We start from the raw sequence: 24,282 nt of genomic DNA, 5'->3' as shown, positions 1-24,282 counted from the left end.
GCTTGTGTGAAGAAGGGAGGTGGCGCTTAAATTCTCAAAGGTCTTGGACGAGAGAAAATGCAGCAATTATATATGCTTAGCTTTCTTAAGCTGTGCTGGGGAAATTCAGTCTTCACTATTTTTTTTTTTTTTATGAGGAGATCAGCCCTGTGCTAACATCTGCCAATCCTCCTCTTTTTTTGCCGAGGAAGACTGGCCCTGGGCTAACATCCGTGCCCATCTTCCTCCACTTTATATGCGACGCCGCTACAGCATGGCCTGACAAGCGGTGGGTCGGTGCATGCCCGGGATCCGAACCGGCGAACCCCAGGCCGCCGCAGTGGAGTGCGCGCACTTAACCGCTTGCGCCACCGGGCCAGCCCCTAAACTTTTTTTTTTTTTTTTAAGTAGCCATTCAGCTACTTTTTTTTGTCTTTTTTATTAAAAAAAAAATAGGAGAGAAATGGGAACCCTCCCGTGTGGAGTTGGTGAGGGCGCAGAATAGCAGTGGGGGTGCGGCTCACAGGGCCAGGTGGGCGCCCTGAGTGGACCTGCGTGTGGGCAGCCTGGCCCCACCCTGGGTCTGGGTGGAGGCCCATTTGGGGGTGCAGTGCACCCTTCTGTCCTGTCCTTTCTGCACGGAGGGGCTCTGACCCCCATGGGATTGTGGACGCGCAGAGGTGACGAGAGTGGGGCCCTTGGAGCACTGTTAAGTGTGGCCTGTGGTTTTCTGGGAGTTGTCACTCCTGTGTTTGGGATGGGCCTAGTCTGGGGTTTGGGGAACTCAGGGAGAATGGGTTCAGCTGGGGGCTGTATGCGGCACCCGGTGGCAGAGGCAGGAGCCCCCAGCAGCCGTGTGAGCGGGCCTTTAGGGTCTCGTGTCCGGGGTGGTGACTCCCTGGGGAGATCAGTTGTCGCAGTTTGGAAAATGGACTCAGCCACCGTGCTGGTGAACACGGGAGATGGTTGAGCATTCGGGGGTGGGGGCCCTGGAACCCCGAGAAGCCGGTGGGGTTGTTCTTCCTCCTGTATTGGCTGCCCCACACTCGTGAAATGCAAACAGGCTATTAGTGGGTGACAGGCAATGACCTCTGCCCCCAGCGCCCCTGCTGACGCAGCTGCCAGGTCCTGCTGACCCCACCTGGCAGCCTGGGTACCGTGGGGCTGCTGCCGGCCCTTCTCCCCGGGGGAGCCATTGGTCCCCACCGCCCCACGGCCCCACCGAGGTCAGACTTTGTTACCTCCCTGGGCGCTGGTCCCTGGCTCACCCCTCGAGTTGGTTCCTCTGCACGTTGTGGGGGTCAGGCTTCCTCGAGCACCCCGAGCCCCCTACTCTTCTCCTCACACCCCTCTCCACCTTGGTTTAAGCTAAAGCCACAGTGGCCTCCAAGGCCCTCTCAGACCACCCCTCTGGAGGCCCCTGCCCTCCTCTCTGGCCTCCTCACTCCCCCTGCATGTCTGGCCCCGCCTGTGGCTCCCTCGCTGCTCTGAGAGCACCCCAGACGCCCCCCCTCCAGCTTCTGCACTTGTAGTACCCTCAGCCCGAAATGCTCTCCCTCTAGAATCCCCCATGGCTCACTCTCAGCTCCTCCAGTACTCACTCAAACATCACTTGTTAGGGAGGCCCTCTCTGCCACCTGCCTGGCCACGTGCCTGGCAGACGCAGGGTGCGGGTCAATCCAGGGACCCTGGCCCGGCCCTCTTTCCCTTCACACATGATTTCTTGAACTGTAAGCGTCCTGTGGGCTAGACCGTGTCTTCCTCAGCCTGCATCCCCTGCAGCAGCCAGCCCTGGGCCACAGACATTCCAGGAGCTTCCAGAATACCAGGCAGACCCTCCTTGGCTAATGTCTGCCCGCCGGGATTCACAGGGAGCTGTGTTCTCAGCTGCGGTTTCTCCCATGAGCAGTCTGAGCCGGGAAGGGAGGGACCCACCCTGCCCCCTCCAGGGGCCTCCCCTACCTGCCCCCTCACCCCCCCAGGGCATCACTGTCCTGGCCCAGGTGTAATGGAGGCCCCTCTCTCCCCAGGGTAGCTGGAGAGCGGCAGCCTGGTCTCCATGGCAACGGGTTTGCTGGCTGCCTCTGCTCTGCAGGCGGCGCCTCCCCCTCCCTGGGCTTCGACTGGCCGTGGGGGAGAAGGGAGAAGCTTTCCTCCTCTTCCCCTCCTGGTCTCCTTATAACCCCGGGCTCTCCCACGCACGTCTCCCTCTTTGTGCCAACAGAGCTTGTTTGAACACTGCAGCTGGATCACACCGCTCGTGGTCGCCACCCTCCATGGCTCCTCACCCTGCTGGACCCACCCCCACTTAGCCCCCCTCACAGGCCACAGTGTCTGGACCCACTCTGACTTTCTTGTGCCTCTCTGTGCTTTCTGTTCCCTCTGCCTGGAATGCCCTTCCTCCTCTTCTTGCCCCATCAGGCCCTGACTCAGACGTCAAGGCTCTGCACGTGAGGCTTTCCTCGTCCGCCCGCCCTCTGTCCATGGGCCGCAGACTCGGGTGTCTGCAGGGACCAGGCTGGTAACGTGAAAGAGGGAAGGGGCTGGAATATCAAACAGCAGCTGCCCCTCAGCCTCTGTGTGGGGTGGCAGTGGGGAGTGGTGGGGCCTGGGGCAAACTGGAGAGTCCGTACCCCACTCCCTGGGAGGCACGTTGACACCAGGGGGCATGTAGGCTCACTGTGGCCACAGCTTCCGGTTCTTCAGAGAAGCCGGAAACTCAGAACTTTTAGACAAATCTTCCAATTTAAAAAATGTAGACTCAAACAAAAACAACTTTATACGTGCTAGACTTACCATCTCTGAAGGCTGATCGCGGCCGACACTGGCGCCCTGGTTCACTCGGCCCTCTTCTGCATCCTTTCTGGCCTTTTTTGTCACCTGACCTCTTGTACCACCTCGGTTTACCCATCCGCTTCCCCAGCCTGTCCCCTCCCCGGGGCAGGGCTGCTCCCTGGTTATCTCGGGGACCGTCCCCAGAGCTGGGAGGGAGATTGGGGTGGGGGCAGGAGAGAGGACGCCTAGTGCGCGGAGCGCCCACGACAGGCTGCCAGGCCGTGCGCTCTCTCGTCCCTGTACACCGTTGCTTTAATTCCTACACCAACGGCGAGGTGGGGACTATTTTTACTCTGTGGGACTTTGAAGTGGCACAGCCGGGATTTGAACCCGGATCTGTTTTCATCCCCGAGGCCGGCACGGCAGGGGCGCGGCGAAGGCTTGCCCGGGCGGGTGACACTGCCCCCGTCCCCGTGCCTGCAGCCCAGCGGTGGCCTGGCTAAATATACCCGCTGACGTCAGGCGCTCCTCTGCTCCTGGAGTTCTTCTCAAGCTGCATTTCAAGTTCGTATTTTGCTTTGTAAAGATTTAGCTTTTTTCCTGTAGCAGACTGTCTCATCGAGAGCGCTCTTAGATGACTATAAAAACAATTTACAGCTGCCGCGGTAGAAAGGCTGGAGAAGGGTATTCCACGGGCTGGGCTTTTGGGTCCCTGGTGGACTTCAGGTGAATGAAGTGGGGCGGCCCTCCCCCCAGACACACACACACACACACACGCACCCCCCCCCCCCGCCCCGCATGTGCACTTGTATGTACACACACACACACGCACACCCAGTCCTCCTCTCGCTTCCTCTCTGCCTCTCACCTTCCTTCCCTCCCCCACCACCAGGGCCAAGGAGGAGGCTACCTGGGCTGGGCTGGGCTGGGCTGAGGGTGTGAGCTGCCTCTGGGGCCCTGTCAGTGAACCCGGAGAACCTTCCTTTCGGGACCAGGCGGGCCAGCGAGGAGGGGTCCTGCCTTCTTTCTCGTTGCTGCCTCCCTCCTCCTCCCTGGGTCAGGCCTGGCTGTCCTGAAGCAGCCCCTTGGTCGGCTCTGGTTGTGGGTTCCCGGCCATCTCCAGACAAGTGGAGGAGACATCCTACCCCCATCTCCCCACATCTGACTGGGCTCCCCAGCCCCCCAGGGCTCCACGTTGGGGGTTGGCACAAGCCGTCTCTGCTGGCCAGGGTCATACACTGCCCCTGGGAATCTTGGGGGCGTGAGTGGCTCCTTGAGGACAGGAGTCGGGGCCCAGGACCTTCCAGGTGCCCTCCTCCCCTCCCCTCTGCCCTGGCAGCGACTCCCCACAGCCCTGTGTCCACCCTGGCAGCCTCAGCCCTCCTGCCTGGGGTCCAGGCTGCAGCAGGCTCTGTCCTGCCTCCATGTGGCCACGGCAGCATCAGGCTAGAACCAGGCGCCAGGCCCCCCAGCCCTGCTCCGTTCTTGTCCACCGAGAGCCGTGTTGACTTGGCCTCCGGGGGGCCCCTCGTTGGAGAGGGAAAAGATTGATTCTGTGTTAATTTGGAGGGCACGGTGGGGCCCAGGAGTGGCAGTTAGAGCGGGTTAGGGCTCGCCTGGGAGAGGAAGACGGATGGGACACGGCGGGAACGGGCTGCGGGTGTTCCCACAGAGGCGGACACTCCCGAGAGAATTGCTGTAGAGATTCTGGCACAGGGTCTTCTAGTTCGTTCATTCATTCTGAGCACGAGCCGTGGACCCTTCACTGCTCTGGGAGCCAGAGACGGTGCAGGGATCAAGGGAGACAGCGGTCTCAGGCCTGGAGGAGCTGACACCCCAGCAGATAATACACAGCAGGCATATACACACAAAATCATATACACACAAAATACTCGAGTAGTGATTAAGTGCTATGAAAAGTGCACCAGGATAAGAAGACAGAGTGGGAGCGGGTGGGTTGCTCTTTGAGACGGGGATGGTCATGGAAGGCCCCTCAGAGGAGGTGACATCTGATAGCAACCTGAAGGAAGTGAGGCCGGTGAACAGCAGGTGCAAAGCCCCTGTGGTGAGCGTGTGGTGAAGGAGCAGCTGGGAAGCTGGTTGGTGGGGGGAAGTCAGGGAGAGTGAGGGTGTTGGCGGATCACTCTGAGCCCGTTGGATCCCCCCGGGAGAGAGAATACATTTTGTTCTGAATGATGAGAAGCTGTCCGAGAGTTTTAGTCAGGGCAGGGATGGGGAGGGGGGAAGAAATGATCCAGTTTACACTTTAAAGGGCTCACTTTGCCTGCTAGGGAGAATGGATCGGAGGGGCCGGGAGTGGAGGAGGGAGACGGATTAAGCAGGAGGCTGTAGCTGCCCCCAGGTGAGGGGCGATGGGGCCTGAATGGGGGCTGCAGCCGTGACGGGCGAGAGAGGTGGTCGGGTATACCGACAAGATCCACTTGTGGATAGGGAGCGCGGAAGATGGAGAGGCAGGGACACTTCGAGTCCTAGGATGCGCTGGGGCAGCTGTCCGTGTGCTACCCCTGTATTTCCCGTTAAAAGATAGAAGCTGAGTTAGAAGGAGTCTAGAAGCCTCCTTTCCTGGTTTGGCTCCTCGTCAGCGCCCGCCCTTCGGGTTCTGGCAGGAATTAAAAGGATTCCAGGAGGGCTGAGCATCCCGAGGGAGCAGAAGCTGCCTCCTCCTCGGGATGGGCGGGGACTAGAGCCGCACCGTGTGTCTCCATAAACCCCTCTTTCTCCCCGTGTCTCCCCGTGTCCACGCAGAACGGGACGCCTTCGACACCCTCTTCGACCACGCCCCAGACAAGCTCAGCGTGGTGAAGAAGGTAAGCGCTCGATCGGATTGTGTGTCCCTCGTCTCCGGGCTTTTTCACAGCCTGAACTCCGTGCTGGGAAGAAGGTGGGAGATGTTTAAAATCTCTGAAATGTTTGCCACCTGGATTGAAGTGTAATTATAGTCAAAAACATAACTGCAGTGCATAAAATTAGCACCTTTTAACTCGACATCTCCGCTCCCTGGGTATCCGCCAGCCCGCCCGCCCGCTCCCGTTGAGTGAATTAGCCAGCCAGCGCGCGCATGGCGGTTCATTCCCACTGAAGGTCTTTTTTTTTAATGTGGAAATGTTTTTAAGCGTGTCAACCTGCTGGCTCCTGCCGGCCTCATCACCACGAAGCGCATTCACAACCTGCCCGGCAAACAGGGCTTTGCCAGCAGAGCTGTTCCGTGCGTGCATTTGGACCATTTCCCCTCCAGACAGGAGCACAAAAGCCAGCTCTTCATCGCGGCCCAGGCGGCCTGCTGGCTAATCTATGGATGGAAAAACCCGTGTGCACCCGAAGCTCTTGAGTCAGGGGCTGGGGAGTGATGAGCTTCCAGGGGGATCTGCCGGAAAGGCTTATTGCCCCCCAGAGGGAATTGAGCCTTCCCTCACTGCACATCGAGTTTATCTGAGTGCCTGCAGGCCTCCCATTTGGGGAGGCAGCGGTGGGATGGGTGTGCTTCCCACCCTCCTGTAGAATCGGAGGAGCGATCATTTCTGCCCGTGACCTGGGGGAGAGAGTTCTCTGTCTAAGATAATTTTCCCATACAGGTTTCATAACGCAGGACTTCTCAGAGCCGTTAAGATTCAGACACGCGTTGTAATTCTCCAAGAGGGGGCTTAGTAGGAAGCGTTTTCCAAACTTGTTTGTCGATAATGAGATTGATTTGTTTATCTATTTTGGGTTGGAATACATTGAATTCCCATAGACCCTGCATTTGGAAGATGCTGGTCCAGGCTGGGACAATGAGATTGTTAGTTCTTGGAGGCACGTTGCAAAGGGCCGGTGGAACCATCCCAATGGTCCCTCTGGGGCAGAGCCTTCTTAGCATCCTTGGTCATGAGTGACACCCTGGAGCATCAAAGCATCAAAGCCCTGTCCTCCACCCCCACCCCGGCCACATCTGGCCCCCAGGGACCCTGACAGAACCCGTTTGGTGGATGCACAAGGAGATTCAAATCCTGCTTCCCACTTACCAGCTGTGTGACCTGAGGCAGATTATAACCACTGCCTCAGTTTCCCCATCTGTCAAGGAGGGACAGAGGCAGTCCCCACCTCTCAGGGATGCTGTGAGAGTAAAATGCAGTCACGTCTGTGCAAAGGCCCAGCACGCAGCACGTGGTCACCAGAGAGTGTTGAATATGATGGCGTAAGGTTAGCTTTTGTCTTTCAGTGGATATGATGTTAATTCATTCTTTGAAAAAACGTATTTTGGGACTGGGGACCCCAGCAATGAACAGGACACAGTCCTTCTGTTTGCCTGACAGCGTCCTGCTTCCAGCCTGGCCCTTCCCCACCCCACATTGAGAGTTGCTGTGTTAGTGGCTCCCCAGACCCCAGAAGAAAAGGGGGCCCCTGCCCACCACCTCTCCAGGTCTCTCCTGGGTCACCCCTCCTACTCTCTCCCTCCCCACCCACACCCAGCCACAGCTGGAAGATCCCAAAGGGATCATACACATGTACGTGGCCTGGGTGCCTCTCTGGCCGCTTCCCCCCCTGCCCATCTCCCACTTGGCCCACCCCCAGGGCCAGCTCAAACGCTCCCTCCCTCGACATCTTCCAGGGGCCCGCACACCTCCCCTTGTGCACTCATCAAACCTCCCTCTGTTCCACGTTTCACATGCTTCACTGTATCTCTTGATTTCTCTGCCGCCTCCACTAGGTGTGTGTATGGAGAATTATGCCGCAGGCTCTCCAGGCTGGGGCTCTGTCCTACTGTCTTCATGGCTCCAGCACCAAGCAGGGTGCCTGGCTCATAGATAGCAGCTGCTCCCTAAATTTGGGTAGAATGAACAAGGAAGTGACAGCATGTCCAGGGGTAGGGAGGGCTGGGGCTGGTAGTGAGTTTCCATTGAAGTTGGGTTTGATCGCTGGGAAAAGCTACAGGTGACAAGTTTTAAACTTTTGCTCGAGAGGAGAAGCCAGTGGCTTTTGCTGTGTACGTAACAGGGCTCAGAAAACCCCAGCTTCCCTGAGAGAAAGCCCTGCGTGGAATCTCTCCATTTACTGGAACTGTGACGGGTGTGGCCCGAGGCAGCCTTTGTCGTTCAAGGTTACATCTAGGATACATTTAAAAATTTAATTGTCTTCCCGACAGTTTTGTCCTTAAGGGCACTGATCATTCTTCTGTAGGATTGTTAAATACGGTACCCATGTGTGAATAAGCACGTGTGCACATGGGTTGGTGAATGGAGATGTGTTTTCTTCTCCAGCTGGAGTAGATTTAGGCATTATCCCATTAAAACGAAGGGTTACTGTCAGAACGTTTCATTTTAAACAGGAGGCTTTTATTTTAGCAGACAGGAGATTCTGGAAGCGTTTCACACAGTCCCTGATGGCAGTTGTCGACTCCCTCCCAGCAGCTGGGGGCCGAATCCCTCACTCATGTGGTCCGTGTCTCTTTGCCTTGACAGTCTCTCATCACGTTTGTGAACAAGCATCTGAACAAGCTGAATCTGGAGGTGACGGAACTGGAGACGCAGGTAGGCGGGGCTCTGGGTTGACAGGTCCTTCGTCCTGTGTCGTCAGCCAGCCTTCTGATCCCAGGCGGGCGTGCGAGCAAAGCAGGCGCCGTCTTGTTGGTGTAACAAGGATGCCCATCCTGCCCCCGAAACAGCTCCAGTCCAGCCGCTCCGGCCTTCCCTCAGACCCCCTGTCCTGGTTTCCTGGGGCCGGCGGAACAACGGACCACAAACTGACTGGCCTCCACAACAGAAATTGATGTCCTCACAGTTCTGGAGGCCGGAAGTCCCAGATAAGGTGTTGGCAGGGCTGGTTCCTTCTGAGGCTGAGAGGGGGGATCTGTGCCAGACCTTCCCCAGCTTCTGGTGGTTTCCTGGGATCTTTGGTGTCACTGGCTTGTAGATGCATCACTCCGATCTCTGCCTTCATCCTCATATGATGTTCTCCCGTGTGCATGTCTGTGTCCACATCTCCCCTCTTTGTAAAAATGGCAGTCATGTGGGTTAGGGCCCACCCTACTGACCTCATCTTAACCTGATCACTTCAGTGAAGACCCTATTTCCAAATAAGGTCGCACTCACAAGTGCTGGGGTTAGGACTCCAACACATCTTTTTTGGGGGACACAATTTAACTCCTAACACACTCCAAGGTGCCACACCAGCCCCACCAAAGGGCCTCTGCATGTGCAGGTCCCTCAGTCTAGATGTTCTAGAATGTTCTACCCCCTCTGCCTCTCTCCGTCGCTGTTCTCCCACTTGGTGCTGTGGCTGGCCCTGAGCTAATGCCCGTTAAATATCCCTCTGATGAATACGCACAGTAAGTATGTAAAGCATATTCCCCCACCCCTACTCAGAGCTAAAGTAGCTTCGTGAAAAAATATGTTTTGAGCACTCGGCAGGATTAAAGACAAAATATAATTTTCCCAGGATTAGCTGGGTGCTCGAATCTGGAGTCTTTTGAGTTCTTGGTGCAGATTTCTCTAACGCACAGCTGATCCTTCTTAAACCCCCGGGTGATTGCATCCGTTCCTTTCTCTTTCTTTAACTTTTCTCATTTGCTTTTCTAATTAAAAAAGTAATTCAGGTTCATTGTAGAAATGTCTGAAAATGCAGATAAGTAAAACAAATAAAAATGATTCATAATCCCATCACCAGAGATAACTGCGCTGAGGGTTTTTGTTCCAGACGCTTTCTCTACGTGGCGAGCTAATCGTGGACAGCGTGGGTCTGTATTTGAAAGCCGAACGGTCCGTCTTCAATGGGTATATTTATTTGTGCATTGTTTGCAAATACATTCATTATTGTTAGCAGTTCACTAATATTGTGCACTCAGCCTCTGATTATTTGCTGTTTGGTATATTAGCAGTCCAGAAGTAGCCTAATTGAAAAGCCAAAATCCTCCTTTCTCCCTCCCCATCATCCTCTCCAGAGGTAACCAACTACAGTTAATGGTAGGATGTGTATTTTTCTAGATATTTTATATGCATAGATTTTTTTTTTTTGAGGAAGATTGGCCCTGAGCTAACATCTGTTGCCAATCTTCCTCTTTTTTCTTTTTTCTCCCCAAAGCCCCAGTACATGTTGTATATTCTAGTTGTAGGTCCTTCTAATTCTTCTATGTGGGATGCCGCCTCAGCATAGCTTGATGAGCGGTGAGTAGGTCCGTGCCCAGGATCTGAACCAGTGAACCCCGGGCCACTGAAGCAGAACATGTGAGCTTAACTGCTATGCCACCAGGCTGGCCCCATAAATGTATTTTTTAGATGACAGTGGAGCATACTGTACTGTGTAGCTGTTTGTCATGTGTGTTTTGTTACTAAATCTATTATGGGCATCTTTTTATGTGAGTGCCTGTGTTTCTGTCGAATCTTTTCTCTGTTGCCTGGTCTGTTTATATTCGTCATCTTTAATAGCTGCCTTCTATTCCCTTCTAAGTCTTTGCTGCACTTCATTAAACCAGTCCCTTACAATGGGGCGTTTCCTGCTCTTGCAAATAGCAGTACAGTGAGCATCTTTGCATACAGCCTTGTGTGCCCTCGTCTGTTTCCTCAGGACAAACTCCTAGAAATGGAATCGTTAGACCAGAGGTGGTAACACTAGGGCCCAGGGAGGTTTGACCACCTAAAACTCTCATCGGCAATGGTGAGAACTCCTTTTCCCACACCCTTGTCAGTGGTTCCCGACTGTCACTGCCCGGATGGGCCTGCACGCCAATATTAGTAGCCAGACATCTTAGACTAAGATTCTAAACTTAAATTTTCATTGATCTTTATTTGCTCAATATCTCCATTTTTTTTCTGTCACCACACTGTATAAAGTAATATTTTAAAAATATTTTTAACCACTGGTCCACCAGGAAAGATCGCTGGCCACAGAGATGCCAAGAACTTTTCTCTTTTATTGGAAAAGAATCTGAATACTTTCATAAATACGTTCATCATTAAAGTCTGGATGCCCCGGGAGTCAGAGAGACGGGTTCAAATTCCTGCTCAGGGTGTGCGTGTGTGTGTATGTGTGTGTTTCCCCGTCCGTTTTAAAGCCACTTTTCCTTTTTTTTTTTTTGTGAGAAAGATCAGCCCTGAGCTAATATCCATGCTAATCTTCCTTTTTGCTGAAGAAGACCAGCTCTGAGCTAACATCTATTGCCAATCCTCCTCCTTCCCCCCCCGCCAAAGCCCCAGTAGATAGTTGTACGTCATAGTTGCACGTCCTTCTAGTTGCTGTATGTGGGACGCGGCCTCAGCATGGCCGGAGAAGCGGTGCCTCGGTGCGCGCCCGGGATCCGAACCCGGGCCGCCAGCAGCAGAGCGCGCGCACTTAACCGCTAAGCCACAGGGCCGGCCCTAAAGCCACTTTTCTATTGTGGGCTGCTTCCTAGCTCTGTGATATTGAGCCCGTTACTCAGCCTCTCTGAGCTTCTCTCCATAAGTTTCAACTGCAGACAGTAGATACCGTGAGGCTAATGGAGATAATGCACTTGAAAGGTTGGTAGTGATGATGAAGACACGAAGACAGCGATGATGGTATCTTGGGGTGTCCGTGGGGATTTCCATTCCCTGCAGAGATGCGTGGTGTATTTTTGAGCTAGGGCACACCCCACTTCAGGCTCCCTGCTCTGGGGATGTGAAAACAGAGGGTCCCACCCATTTGCTGATAAGCTGCCATGCCGTGCCGTGCCTGGCTGTCACCTCCTAGGTGCCCCTTTCCCTTCCCGTGCTTTCCTTCTGCGGTTATCTCTCCCAGCTTCCTGGGACTCGGGGGCCAGGCAGGGGTTAGGAGATGCCGTGGAAGTAAGCGAGGACCCTGCCTGTCCAGGCTGTGGGCGCAGCAGCACGCGCTCCCTGCGCCCCCGGGCAGGTATCTTCCTTCACAGACAGCTTCTGTTTGCCTGGAAGTGGGTCAGTGCTGAGGAGAGGGCCGGCGTCTTGGGGCGTGCTGGCTTGGTGTCGCTGGGGGAAGCTGCCAGCGCCTTCAGCAGAGCGCTGTCGGCAGAAGCTGTGGCATCGAGGTGCACGGACGTTTTTAAAAAAAAAAAAACCCTTCTGATCTCCTTAAGGAGATGAGTAAGCGATTTCTTCACGGTGTGGAAGCAGGAGACTTGTGACACTCAGGCAAAGGGTCATTTATCAGTCAGATCGCTTTGAACCGGCCCCCGGAATGCTCGCCTCTGGAAGGACCGTGCCCGTTCCCCCGTTGCTGATCACGTCCCTCTGCCCTGAGCTGGTCTCTTAGCTTCCACTTCTCCCTCCGAAGGACAGGTTTCCTGGTAGTGGATGTTGGTGATTTTGATCTTCAAGTTGGGGGCCTTGGCGGCCTGCCCAGGATGGTGCAGGGAGCTGTCGTTGGTTTTAAATAAAAACATCCTCCCTTCTGCAAGTTCTCATTTGACTCATTTCAAGTTGATAAAGCTGAAGGCCTCCTGGGTGTCCAGCTCCTCACAGCCGTCTACTTGTCCTGCATGACAGTTGTCTAGGCCAGTGCTGACCAATAGAACTTTCTTTAATGATGGAAATGTTCTGTCTCTGCACCGTCGGGTATAGTAGCCACTGGCCACGTGTGGCTGTCGAGCACTTGAAATGTGGCCGGTGTGACTCAGGAGCTGAATTCTATGTTTTAATTAATTAAAAAAAATTTAAAATTTCAGAGTTCTAGAGATTGGTTGCACAGTAGGGTGAATGTACTTAGCAAGACTGAACTGTACACTTAAAAATGGTTAATATGGTAAAATATACACAACATAAAATTTATCACAATTAAACTTTAAAAAAAAAGCATAAGCCCGTCGCAAAAGGACAGATATTGTGTGGTTTCTCTTACATGAGATTCCTAGAGGAGTCAAATTCACAGAGGCAGCAAGCAGGATGGTGGGTGCTGGGGCTGGAGGATCGGAGGGAGTTAGTGTGTGATGGGCCTGGAGTTTCCGTTTTGCAAGATGAAAATGTCCTGGAGATGGATGGAGTGATGGTTGTACAACAGTGTGAAAGGACTTAATGCCGCTGAACTGTATATATACTTAAAAATGGTTAAAATGGTAAATTTCACATTATGTATATTTTTCTGCACTTAAAAAGAGTAAGTCAGCAACATTCAAACAAAGAAGATTTTAATTTCTGTGGGTGCACGTGCCAGTGGCTACCGTAGTGGACAGCACAGCTCCAGACATCTGCAGGCTGGGGGCCTCACACGTACACGCTCTGCGGGGGACCAAGCCGGTCGGTCTCGGCCCCTCAGAGACGCCATCGCTGTCCCCTGTGAGGGTGGGCGAGGCCTGCCTTCCCTCAGCTGGTCCGTGCCCTCGAGGCGGGGTGGTGCCTCCTGACCCTTGGTTCTCTCTTCCCCTCGGGCGAGTTGTTCTGCCCTCGCTGGTCCTCACTGCTTTATCTCTAAAAGGGTGATTGCTCCCTGGCCTGGCTTACTCGGCTGGGGGGAGGGGTGCTGTCTGCCAAAGAGCAGAGTCTTTTGTTCTAGATCCTAGGTCGCCCTCCGTGGGTGGGAGGCGGTGCTGGGCTGGGGCTGCAGTCTGCAGGGCTTTCCGCCGGTGCCGGCCGAGATGGACACTACGTGTGGGGTACACCCAAAGGCTCATGTCACCAAGGCTGGAGCACAGGGAAGTCTTGTCCTTCACCAAGAGCACAGCTAGAGGAAGGCACTCAGGCAGCTGACAAAGTGAGCAAGCAAACCCCAAACCCAGGCATAGGGCACCCTCCAGTTATGGGTTAGTCATGCCAGCAGCTGACACCAATGGAGCGCTCACTGTGTGCTCGGTGCTCCCTGCCCACCCTCTCGCTGGATCCTCACACCAACCCTGAGAGATGGGAGCCAGTGTTACCCCAAGGTCAGTAGTGGGGGGACAGGCCTTGTGTCTGGTCCCAGGGCTGTGGTCCTGTCCACGCGGCTGCGCCCCAGCTCCAGACACGCACTTAGTCACATCGGGTCCCGAGCACGGCGCTCTGCACCGGGCCCTTCGCCTGATTGCTGTTCTCGTGCCTGAACGAAGGACGGGTTATTTCACCTTAAAACATTTGCCCCTTTTGAGTGGATGCAGAGCATTCGCCTGCTCTGTGCGAGGCCCAGGAACGTCACGAGTGTTTCTCTATAGTTTGCAGATGGTGTGTACCTGGTCCTGCTCATGGGCCTCCTGGAAGACTACTTCGTCCCCCTGCACAACTTCTACCTGACCCCTGAGAGCTTCGATCAGAAGGTACGTGCGTGGTCTCCATCCTCTGAGAGCCCCAGACGTGCTCATGGGCGCGCACGGCGTAGGATACTCCCCAACCCCTCTTTCTGGGGTCTAGCTGCAGTCTTCAAAAAATGAAAACTGCCCAAGAAATGGTATTGCAATTAGACATAACCTTCAGTAAAAAAAAAAAACAACCTGTCGGCAGTACCTGACATGTCCAAGGGTTGTGTGCTGGGTTCTCTGCGGGGTCTTTCCCTGGGACAGTATTGCTTTTAATAATTGTGGTCAAATGTGAGTAGGATTGCAGATCCTTCCCCTGTCGATGCCACGTGGACGGCACGTCTGGTTTTCTTTGCTGCTTCACGAGTTTCCCAAATGCCATGTTCACAGAGTCCATGGGGAGGCTCTGGCCCCGGTGTCGCCCTCTTCCTGTTCTGGGGCAATCAACTCGTTTCTATTTTTTTTCCTATTAAAAAAACAATAGGACAGCTTCTTGAATATGTATACTTTTCATTTCTATGGATTGTTTTCTAGGAAAATTCCTCAAATGGGATTGTTTGGGTCAAAGGGCTTGACCTTTAAATGTGGGTTGATGGTTTCACTGCCACCACCTTTGTGACTGGGCTCGTCTCTGCCCAGGGCTTCCCGGAGTTAAGCCGTCCCGGCCGTATTTAGTGCGTCGCCTTTAGAAACTTGGCGTATGGACTGTCCGTGCTGCTGTGGACTCACGGGTGCCTGTGGTTTTATTTTCCCAAAGTGCTAGACCCACGAGTCAGAGAGGCAGACAATGCAGGCAGGAGGTGGCAGCCAGAGAACCATCCGGAAACGGGGCCAATGTTTATCAGTCTGCCCACTTCTGGCACCCGGCAGGCTGTTTGCTTGTGGCCAAATGTCGTCCCCGTCTGGCCTGCTGAGACAGAATCCGAGCAGATTAGAGAGGTCCTGGCCCGCCGGCGTCCATGGTGAGTGGCGAGTGCGAGCAAGCGCGAGCAGAGGAAGGAGCGAGGCTGCGTGGGGCCGGTCAGGACACGAGGGTGCCTGTGCTCTCCTTCTGGAAACGAGAAGAAGACAGTCTGGTGAAGAGGCTTGTGCAGCTCCAGGCCCGACGTGGCTGGCTGCAGAGGCATTGTTTTGGAGAGATCTTTTCTTTGTTCAAGTTAATAAGAACTGGCGAGAAGGGTGAATTTAGCCCTTCTGGAGCTGGGTTTCTTTCTGAGACGAGGCTGTGTGCACATGGCAGGGGCGCCATCTCCCTGGCCCCGGCCTTCTTCCCTTTGAGACGGGCGTGAGTCTTCTTCAGTCGCTGCCCTGGCCTGGGAGGGGTGAGGCTGTTCAACCCGCCTTCACCTCTGCATGGGAGCCATGAAGGGAGGGCTGTTCTGGGGGACAGCGTCCAGCACACTGTTGGTCCATCCACCCTCGTGAAGGGGAATCTCTGGTGGCGGCTACAAGGGCAGCTGGTGGTGTTTCTCCACTGTGTAGACCTGAACGCGAGCTCTCAGGCACTGTGTGCAGATGTGGCAGGGTGGTGGTGACACGGCACAGAGGGACCACTCGCTCAGCATTTCCTGGGGCCCAAACTCTGCGAGGCGCCTTTGCTCTGGCACCGGGAATCTTTGCAGCAGCTCTGCATTTCCTGGAGGAGGAGACTAAGGTTCAGTGAGCAAAATCGGAGAGGCATCTTGGGCTTGTGTTTTTAAACAATTGCGTGGGATTTAAGAAAATGAGACTGGAGAGCTCAGACCCGTAGGTTCCTTCCATCAAATGAACGGTGCCCTTTGAACTATCTCAGAGGCACAGGCACCACCCACGGCTTCTTGTTTTAGAGCCACCGTTTGAGTCTTACTCTGTGCTGGCCACTTTGCTGAGTACTTGTGCCTGTCAATCATCTTTCTGGAAGATTCCACAGCGTCCCTCTCTCTGTGGAGTGGACCGTGTCCTGGAGACTTGGAGGTTGTTCCTAGAAGCAAATACCACAAAGGACTTTGCAGTGTCAGGGTGCCTTCCCCTCTCTCCCCTCATGATTCCCTCTCCCCGACGAGGAAACGGAATCTCAGGAGGCTGAGAGACAGCCCAAGGTCAGAGTCAGCAGGGCAGAGCCAGAAGAGCCCACTGCTTTTCCGGAACCCTCTATTCTGTCACCTGGCCAGGTTTTCAAAAATCCTTTGAATTGCGGAGAAAAAGGACTTCTGGTGTCCTGCCTGTGTGTCTGGCTGCCAGTGGCAGCGTGGGGCTCTGGGGCACGGTGTGTGGCCTGGTCCCCACAGACCTGGAGGTCACACTCAATGGTCATGGTCAGGGAGCGTGGTCCCAAAGCCTCATCAGGAGCTGTTTGCTGTTCTGTCTAATCTGTCGGGGGGCCCGGGCTCAGGAGAAGCTTCTCTGCTAGTGCATGAAACGTTATGGGGGCAACTGCATGACCCTGAGGGATAACAGTCGGAGGGTGGTGGTAATTTCCTGTCTGGCAGCTTCCTCAGACTGAGAAGAAGCAGAAGGGAAATCTTGCTTCGAAACCCGTCAGTGTTGAGTGCTGCAGAGAAGTGGGGCTTGGAAGGGAGTGACCCCCCGAGCTGTTCTCTGCACCAGAGCAAGGGTGGGGTTTTGTGAACTTGACCACGCTCAGCACCGAGCTGTTTCGAGGAACTATCTCTCCTCTGAGGGTCTCGGGCGCAATCTCGCTGTGTGTCAAACACAGACATTCCTCCCGCTGATGCCCTGTCTGTGCCAGGGGGGGATCTTTGAGGCCTGGAGGCACTGAGAATTCTCCCCAGGTTGGGCTGATCGAGTTTTACGTCGGGAAGGTCTTCTCAACCTGAGTCTTCTTCCTGTTTCTCCCTCCTTGCCGTCCTGTCTCCATCTTGACTCAGAGCCTGTTGTGTGCGTGTGAGTTAGGTGACCTGGAAGGCGGTCAGCTGTCGGCTGGGGAGGCGGATGCTCTTGGAGAAAGGGACAGGATCCAGACGTGAGTGGGTTGAATCCTGGTGCCGTCTCTTCGAGCCCCGCACCTTGCTTGGCACAGACATCCTGACCCGTCTCAGCCCTGGGGCCTCCTCTGTAAAGGGGGAGATTACAGACCATCCTCTCCGTTTCCTGTGTTGGTCCCACCTCCTAGGCCCAGCCCAGGTGCAGCCCTCCCCATGGCCCTTCCTTCAGGCCCACTCCGGGCTGGGTAGCTGACTCCCTGCCTCGTGTTCCCATTTGGTATTTTCCAAGGTGGCCTCATCTGGTCATTTGCAGCCCCGCCCAGCCCTGGGTGTGAATGGCTTGTCCCCACAGTGGTCTATCGCCCCTGTGCTCCTGGTTGCTGCCTGGCAGACGGTTGCCTCCTTTGCTTCTCCGAGCGCCCCTGCCCGGGGCCGCTGTGGGCCCTGGAAGCTTCTCCACAGTACCCAAGCTGTAGTGGGTTTCACTAACTGAGGGTTGTTTTGTCAAACGTCTTTTTCCTGGTTAATTGTTAAACTGCATCGCAAGTAAAATGATCATGTTTCTGATTCATTTACACTGAAGTCATGAAAATATTATTGTTTGAAGGGCATTGGATTACTAAGAGCCCTAGGGTCCTTTCTAGCTCTGACATCTCTGATTATTTATTTTATTTTTGTGCCCCCCCAGCCCACCCCTGACAGCCTTTGCTGGCAGCAGATGCCTGCTGGCTGTGATTTGGCTGATCGCCCTGCCTCCCTGTGATTCAGATGGACTTGAAACGCACAGAGAAGGCTTTATGTGAGACCTCTTTGGCGGTCATTAGCAGAGCACAAGCCTCAAGCATCCTTGTGGGCCGAGTGTACCAGACCCTTTCATTTCAGGGAGAAGTCGTGTGGGGCAGGGAGGTGTCTGCCTTTCTGTGGCATCTAGCAGTTCGAGGGCTGGGACCACGGACCTGCTGCCTGACACTTGCAGCCACCAGGGGTCTGACTTCAGTGCCAGCAGGGTCCACGGTGCCTGCCCGGTGCCCAGGCCGCCTCTGCCCCCGGAGCACCGTGTCCTGCCGAGAACACGGCTTGCACACTCAGCTCTTTGAGGCCCTTCCAGCAGCTCTGTGGTGGGGATGGTGCACAGGGCTGGGTGCCTTTGGGAGGTGACTCATCCTCTTTGAGCCTCAGTTTCCTCATCTGTAAAATGGGTCACTGTCACTTCTCATCGTGTGGCTGTGCCAGGGCCGGGGGCAGGGAGGGTACTTGGGGACTGAGCCCTCTAGGTCAGGCTTTGTGCCTTCAGCCCTGCCTCTCCCAGCCACCCCCAGATCACTGGGGAGGGGGTGAGGACCATCTAGTGAATGTGTGATGCCCTCAGCAGACGTCTTCGCCCTCCCTCTGCCCACCCCAGGCCCTGCCCTGGGTGCGCCGGCTCCTGTGGATATAGTAATTCCAGAGGCTCATTCTGTCCACACTTGCTCCCATCCCGTCCTTGCAGAAGGAGAGCAGTGCGCGGCGGGCCGGCCTGGGAACAGCTGCGGGCCCCGGCGCTCACTCTTGCTTCCTTGGCAGGTCCACAATGTGGCGTTTGCCTTCGAGCTGATGCTGGATGGAGGGCTCAAGAAACCCAAGGCTCGCCCTGAAGGTAATGCCCTGCCCAGGTGCCCTCGGGAAGAGTCAGGGGCACGGAAGGGAAGTAAGACAGGTCTTAGAAGTGGCTGGAAGGCCGACGTGTCTCTCTCGATTAGGCCCCGACTGTGCGGCTTGCAGGCCGGGCTCTGCCGACTCCAGCTCCCCGTGCCCCAGCTCCCTGTGCCCCCCGCCCCTGTGCTCCTGGTTTCGGGGACCAGGAAGACCATGCTGGCAGAGCCACAATGCCAGTTCTTTAGTAACCAGTTGACTTGGAGGATGTGGCCTCTGCCCGCGGCCTCAGGATTAAGTTCCTCTCCAGGTGCCAGCGCTCAGGCAGGAGATGCTGTTTCGTGCCTTGAAAGGATAGTAAAGGCTTCTTGCAATTTAATGACTGTCGGGCTGATGTCCCTGATGCCCAGTGAAGGGCGATGCTCGCGAGCAGGGACACGGCACGTTCGTGCCCCTGTGGGTCTGAGCGACAGTGAGGAGGCCAGGGAGCGGGGGCGAGGGGCCACTTCACCATCCCTACCTGGCTCCCGTGTTAGACGATCTACATCAGGATCTCTAGCCGGGATGAGCACCAGGGTCCCCGGAGGGCTTCTTAAAGCACAGACTCTGCTTCAGAGGCTGTGGGATGGGACGACAATTCCTGTTTCTAACAAGTTTCCTGGTGATGCTGATGCTTCTGGTCCAGGGACCCCTCTTTGAGAATCACTGCCCTACAGCGACAGCATGAATTCCGGGCGGGATGTCTCTATTACCCTCCACACACACAACCTGGGAGGCTCAGCGGCCACCGTTTCAGGCCCATCCAGGGGCAGGAATTCCATCCTGTAACCCGTGAACCTCAGTCCCTCCCCACATGCCCTGGGTGCCCCTCTGTGCTCCCCAAACCCCTGCCTGCCATCTGGCTCTGGCACTGAGCTCCATGACCTTCGAGTTACCTGCCCAGCTGTCTCCCAGCGGAGGGCCCTCCTGCAGGGCAGGTGTCAGGGGACCTCCACTAGAGTCTCTCCCAGGCCCGTCCTCCAGGGAACGGAGGTGATTGCCAGAGCTGGGAGTCTGGGGACCAGGGGCAGGCCTGGCTCAGCCCCTGCAGACCTGCCCATCCGCAGAGGGTACGAGGTCTGTTTGCCGCCTCCAGCTCGGTTGCTCTGACCTCTGCCTCCCACTGCTGTGTTGGCCTGCCCGGGAGCTGGGGCCCACACCTCAGGCCGGGGAGCCCCTGGGAGCCCCTGAGAGCCCTGGGTGTGTGCGTGAGCCCGCCAACTTGATTTTGCCTCTGATGGTGAGCTGGTGGGCCAGCCATTTCTCCTCTGTGAGCCTTGGTCTCCTCCATTGCAAAATAGGGAGGCAGAAGAGAGCTTTGTGCCAGCTCTCTGCTTCTTGCCCGCCCGACAAGCTGAGGAACGTGGAGCGGTTATAAAGACAGCTGCTGATTCATGGCAGCCACTCAGCCCGCGTTCCTCCCTAAGAGATGCCAGTTCTTGCTCTGTGATTAATTACCTGAAGGGGGAAAGTGAGGTGATCATCCTGTGGCCGCCTTTGAACCCCAGGGAGTCAGAGCTCAAAGGGCCTTTAGCATCAGCTGGTCCAACAGGCCCATTTTACGGATGAAGAGACTGAGGCGCAGAGCAGGGAACTCACTTGTCTGAGGTCACAGGGCAAGTGAGAAGACCTGGGGGCCCGACTCCCAGGAGGACAGGTCCCCTTCCCACCAAAAAAGGCAGCCTGGACTTAGGGGGCCCTGAGGGAGCTGTCGGGTCCCGTGAATGTCCTGCTGTGGGCCGCACCGAGTAGCTGGTGCCCGACCTTGAGGGGGCAGCACGGAGCAGCAGCTCTCACCCTGCCCTGCCCAGGAGGCCCGGCCAGGCTGTGGGTCATCAGCCCTGCACAGGTTGGCTTGTGGGTGTTTGGCCCCCAGTAAATGTCCCTGACTGTCGTAGACCCCACACCACGCAGACAGTGTCGGTCCCCGGACTTGTCCCGATGCAAATCCCAGACGGGATGAAGGAGCAGCCTTGTCCTGGCCATCCCAGGTGCTCCTCCCGTGGGTGGTGGCCCGGGGGTGGCACTGCCAGAGCGTGCTGGGTGTGTGGCCGTCATTCTTTAAACCGAACCACCCTGCTGTGGACACGGCAGACGTCGCCCCTGTCTCCCGAGGGTCGGCACCAGGGCGCGGGCTGCCCTCATCCCGCCAACAGCATCTCTGTTTCCTTCTGCAGATGTGGTGAACCTGGACCTCAAATCTACTCTGCGGGTGCTTTACAACCTGTTCACCAAGTACAAGAACCTGGAGTGACGGCGGGGAGCGCGGAGACAGCGGCCGGCGGCCCTGTGTGCTGCCCTGGCCAGAGGCGCCCTCACTTCCCCTCCGAGCACGTGGTTACCCCCCCCGACCGCTCCCAGCCCCCCTCCCTCTACAGTGGGCGGGATCCTTCGAAATGCAGGGTTCAAACACCATTGCTTCACCTGGGGGTCTGCAGGGTGCTGAGTCCGTCGTCCGCCTTGATCAGAAGATGAAAAAGAAAAGCCAGACTCCAACTCCTCAGCCCGTGGGAGGGGTGCCCTGCGTGCCGTGTGATGGAGCAATTAGCGATCACAGGCGATCAGAAACGCTGTCAGCTCTGCTGTTCTGGGGGAATCTCCTGGGCGGGGCTCTCCTCCAAGTGAGGCGTTTTTAGTAAAAAGCATTTTGCAGTTTTAAAAACTTCCCTCTGAAGTCCCAGAAGCTTTTGATGCGACCAGAGTGTCCACCCCTCGTTCCTTTTATTTCTTGCCCTCTCAGTTTTTTTTTCATTTGGGTTTTGCACAAACATCTGTGACCCGGATGACCTGGCTGACCTGGCCGAAGGAAGGAAGGATTTGCTGAGGGCATTTCTTTATTTCTTGCTCCGGCCGAGTGGGCTGGGTCGGGGGCCGGCTCCGAAATGCTGCTTGAGACAGTCGGGCCAGAACTTTCCATCCCAGAGGCCCTGTTTGGGAATGGATGCATTTTTAGAAGTTAATAACGGGGGTGTATTAGTCTGCTAGGGCTGCTATGACAAAGTGCCACAGCCTTGGGGGCTTAAACAGAAATTTGTGTTCTCACAGTCCTGGAGGCTGGAGGTCCAAGATCAAGGTGTGGGCAGGGTTATTTCCCCTGCGGCCTCTCTCCTTGGCTTGTAGGTGGCCGTCATCTCCCTGTGTCTTCACGTGGTCATTCCTCTGTACCCATGTCCAAATGTCCTCTTCTTATAAGAACGCCAGTCATATTGGGTTAGGGCCACCCCGATGACCTCATTTTAACTTGAGTACCTCTTTAAAGACTGTCTCCAGATACAGTCACGTTCTGAGGTCCTGGGGGTTAGAACTTCAATTTATGAATTTCAGGGGGGCACAATCCAGCCCATAACAGGGGATATGAAGTGTTCCTCTCACTCCTCCTGGAGTGCTAGCTTTCTGGAGCCCTGTTGGCTCTCTCCTTGGGGAGCCCTGTAAAAGGAAATGCTGACTCTTCATGTACGTGCTGCTCACCCCCCACTCACCGTGGCTCAGGAGGGAAATGGGGATCCGTCGGCTGGGTCTCAGGCGGGTCCTGCACTGTGTTACAACCCCCCGCCTCCTGGGCTGGGGTTTATGACACGCCAACCCCCTCGGGAGCCCCCTGCAAGTCAGCCTCCTTCCTCCTCCTCAGCATTCACCATGGTAGCAAGAAGAGCCTTTCTCATCTCTTTGATTTCCGCCTTCCTGCCGTAGATCAGAGCTGTTGAGTGCGTCGTTGATATTAAATTGAATACCAACGTTTAAGATTTAGAAAACAGTTTAATATTCTGTCTCAGCTCCGGCTGCTCCCAGCCTGGGGATGGGTTCAGAATAGCCGTTCTGAAGGAGGTGGTTTCCCAGCAGGCGAAAGAAATAATTAAAACGGCATTACAGTGTCTCCTGCGGGATGCAGTGACATTACAGAACCACGGTGACAGAACAGCTGGGGCTGGAACGTTCTGTGCCGCCTTCATTACACGCACAGAATCACAGCCAGCGGAGCCAGCGGGGGCCCGTCCACCTGCCTCGCTCACAGGTGGGCTGGGCGAGAGCGATGTGGCTCCCTGGGGGCCACGGGGGGACAAAGGACGTGAGGTCGGGATTTGGAAAGAGCACAGCCTGGGGGTTTTCAGCGCGGGCGGGCAGCCGCCACAGTTCCCTGCCAACAAGGGGAGGAAGTGGTTATGGGGAGAGGGGGGGCTCAGCTTCCTCAGGCAGCGAGCCCACTTCAAGCCCTCTGTGTTTCCAGCAGGAGAGTTAAAGGAATAATAAGATACACGGAAACTGTACTCGGGCACTTCTGCCTCCCCCTCAGGCTGTATGCATCTCATTCCCCCCCCCACTCCGCCCTGTCCAGTTTGAATCAGAATTTGAAGCATGGCCTGGACGGATCCATCGATGGGCCATTTCCAAGGCAGAAGTCAGGATGAGCTCTGCTGTGGGCGATGATTCCTCCTCTTGTGATGAACCCATCGTCCCCACTGTCTTGGGGACAATGATTCTCTGGACATGAGTCTCAGGGTCTGGGATGTCTCCTCTGTAGGGTGCCGCGTGCTGGGGCATCTTCTTGGGGCCGCTTGGGCAGCAGAGACAACTTTCCTTTGACGCTCACTGGGGGCTCCTTGGAATGTAAGCACTTCCCAGTTAGTCCTTAATTGAGGAAAGTTCTGGAACCCTCTTCCCTCAACTGACCCACATTTTCAGTGAATTGTCCTTCCCTGAAGAAGGACCCTCATCTACAGGAACTAAATGAAAGCAGGATCATTTGCGCCCATGCAGCCCCGGGCCTGGCGCACGGAAGCCTCGGGGTCTGCGAGGCCTGCGTGGACGCCTGGGCGAGGGCGGGAGATGTTGACTTCCTTGTGTGCTTCTCCGTGTGGCACGTCGTTGAAGCCCCCTGCCCCCCACTGGCCTTGGGGAACCTGCTTGCAGCCCTGGTTCCTCTTTAACAACCGCAGGTTGTTATGCAAGCGCTGAGCCCAGAGCCCCGTGTATCCTGTTGTCCTAATTGGATGTGACAAAGAGTTGTGTTGTTTTAAAGCAACTGAATCCTTCTTCCACCCGCTTCGTGTGCCAGTATTATATTGTCTTTTTAATCGTTTTAAGCAGTGTTTACTTTGGATTTATGGCTATTGAATAAAAGCCACTAAAACCCTGGCCGTGTTGTTGTCCCAGCCGCCCTGCTGACGGCGGGAAGGTGACACTGTTCCCGTGTGCTGTGGGCTAGCATGCTGTGCTGCAGACCGGACGTTGCCTAAGCTGGGGCCTCGAGTTAGGAAGATACCGTGTGGTGTGAACAGTGTGCTGTTATTTATTGCAATAAAGAACTCATGAGCATTCAGCTGTCTGCGGCCTCTGTTTGGCTGCTGTTTCTTCTGTCGTGCGTTTGGCGGTCATTGGTTGTGCCAGCCCAGCGCTCGGTGCTGGGGCCACATGACTCGAGAACAGCCCTGCTCCCCAGGAGCTGCCAGTCGGATGAGGAGGCGGCGAAGGAGCCAGCTCTCGGGCCTGTGTGGGAATGGGGCCCCGGATGGGCTGAGGCTGAGGGTTTCGTAGGCAGGAGCCACAGCTGAGGGCGAGGAATAAAGACCAGAGCAGGACGAGTCAGCCCACTCGCCTGATTCCAGACCAGAACGGGGAGACACCGGCGGGCCAGCAGCACGAGCTGGTGCTGCCACAGCCAGATGGTCCCCTCCTTACACTTTGGGGCCAAGGGACCCCTAGGTGGCCCTCGATGGTGGCCAAATCTCCACGCTCCGTGCTGGCCCTGCT

At 55.7% G+C, this 24,282-nt stretch overlaps 1 protein-coding gene across 2 annotated transcripts in view; it reads left to right on the top strand.

Moving 5' to 3' along the window:
- Positions 1-23,847, top strand: part of PARVB (parvin beta) — a 107,598-nt gene extending 83,751 nt beyond the window's left edge. For both annotated transcript variants that reach the window (XM_087448769.1, XM_087448770.1), the window contains exons 9-13: positions 5,521-5,582; positions 8,211-8,279; positions 13,859-13,960; positions 18,427-18,499; positions 20,712-23,847. In XM_087448769.1, coding sequence (XP_087304895.1) covers positions 5,521-5,582; positions 8,211-8,279; positions 13,859-13,960; positions 18,427-18,499; positions 20,712-20,788 — 383 coding nt within the window. In that variant the 3' untranslated portion in view covers positions 20,789-23,847. The remainder of the gene's footprint in view (positions 1-5,520; positions 5,583-8,210; positions 8,280-13,858; positions 13,961-18,426; positions 18,500-20,711) is intronic.
- Positions 23,848-24,282: the final 435 nt, after the last annotated feature.

This window comes from Ceratotherium simum, chromosome 25 (assembly GCF_057802395.1).
Source record: "Ceratotherium simum simum isolate JZ-2026a chromosome 25, ASM5780239v1, whole genome shotgun sequence".
In the NCBI taxonomy this organism is placed as follows: domain Eukaryota; kingdom Metazoa; phylum Chordata; class Mammalia; order Perissodactyla; family Rhinocerotidae; genus Ceratotherium; species Ceratotherium simum.
This window is presented reverse-complemented; position numbering and strand designations above follow the sequence as displayed.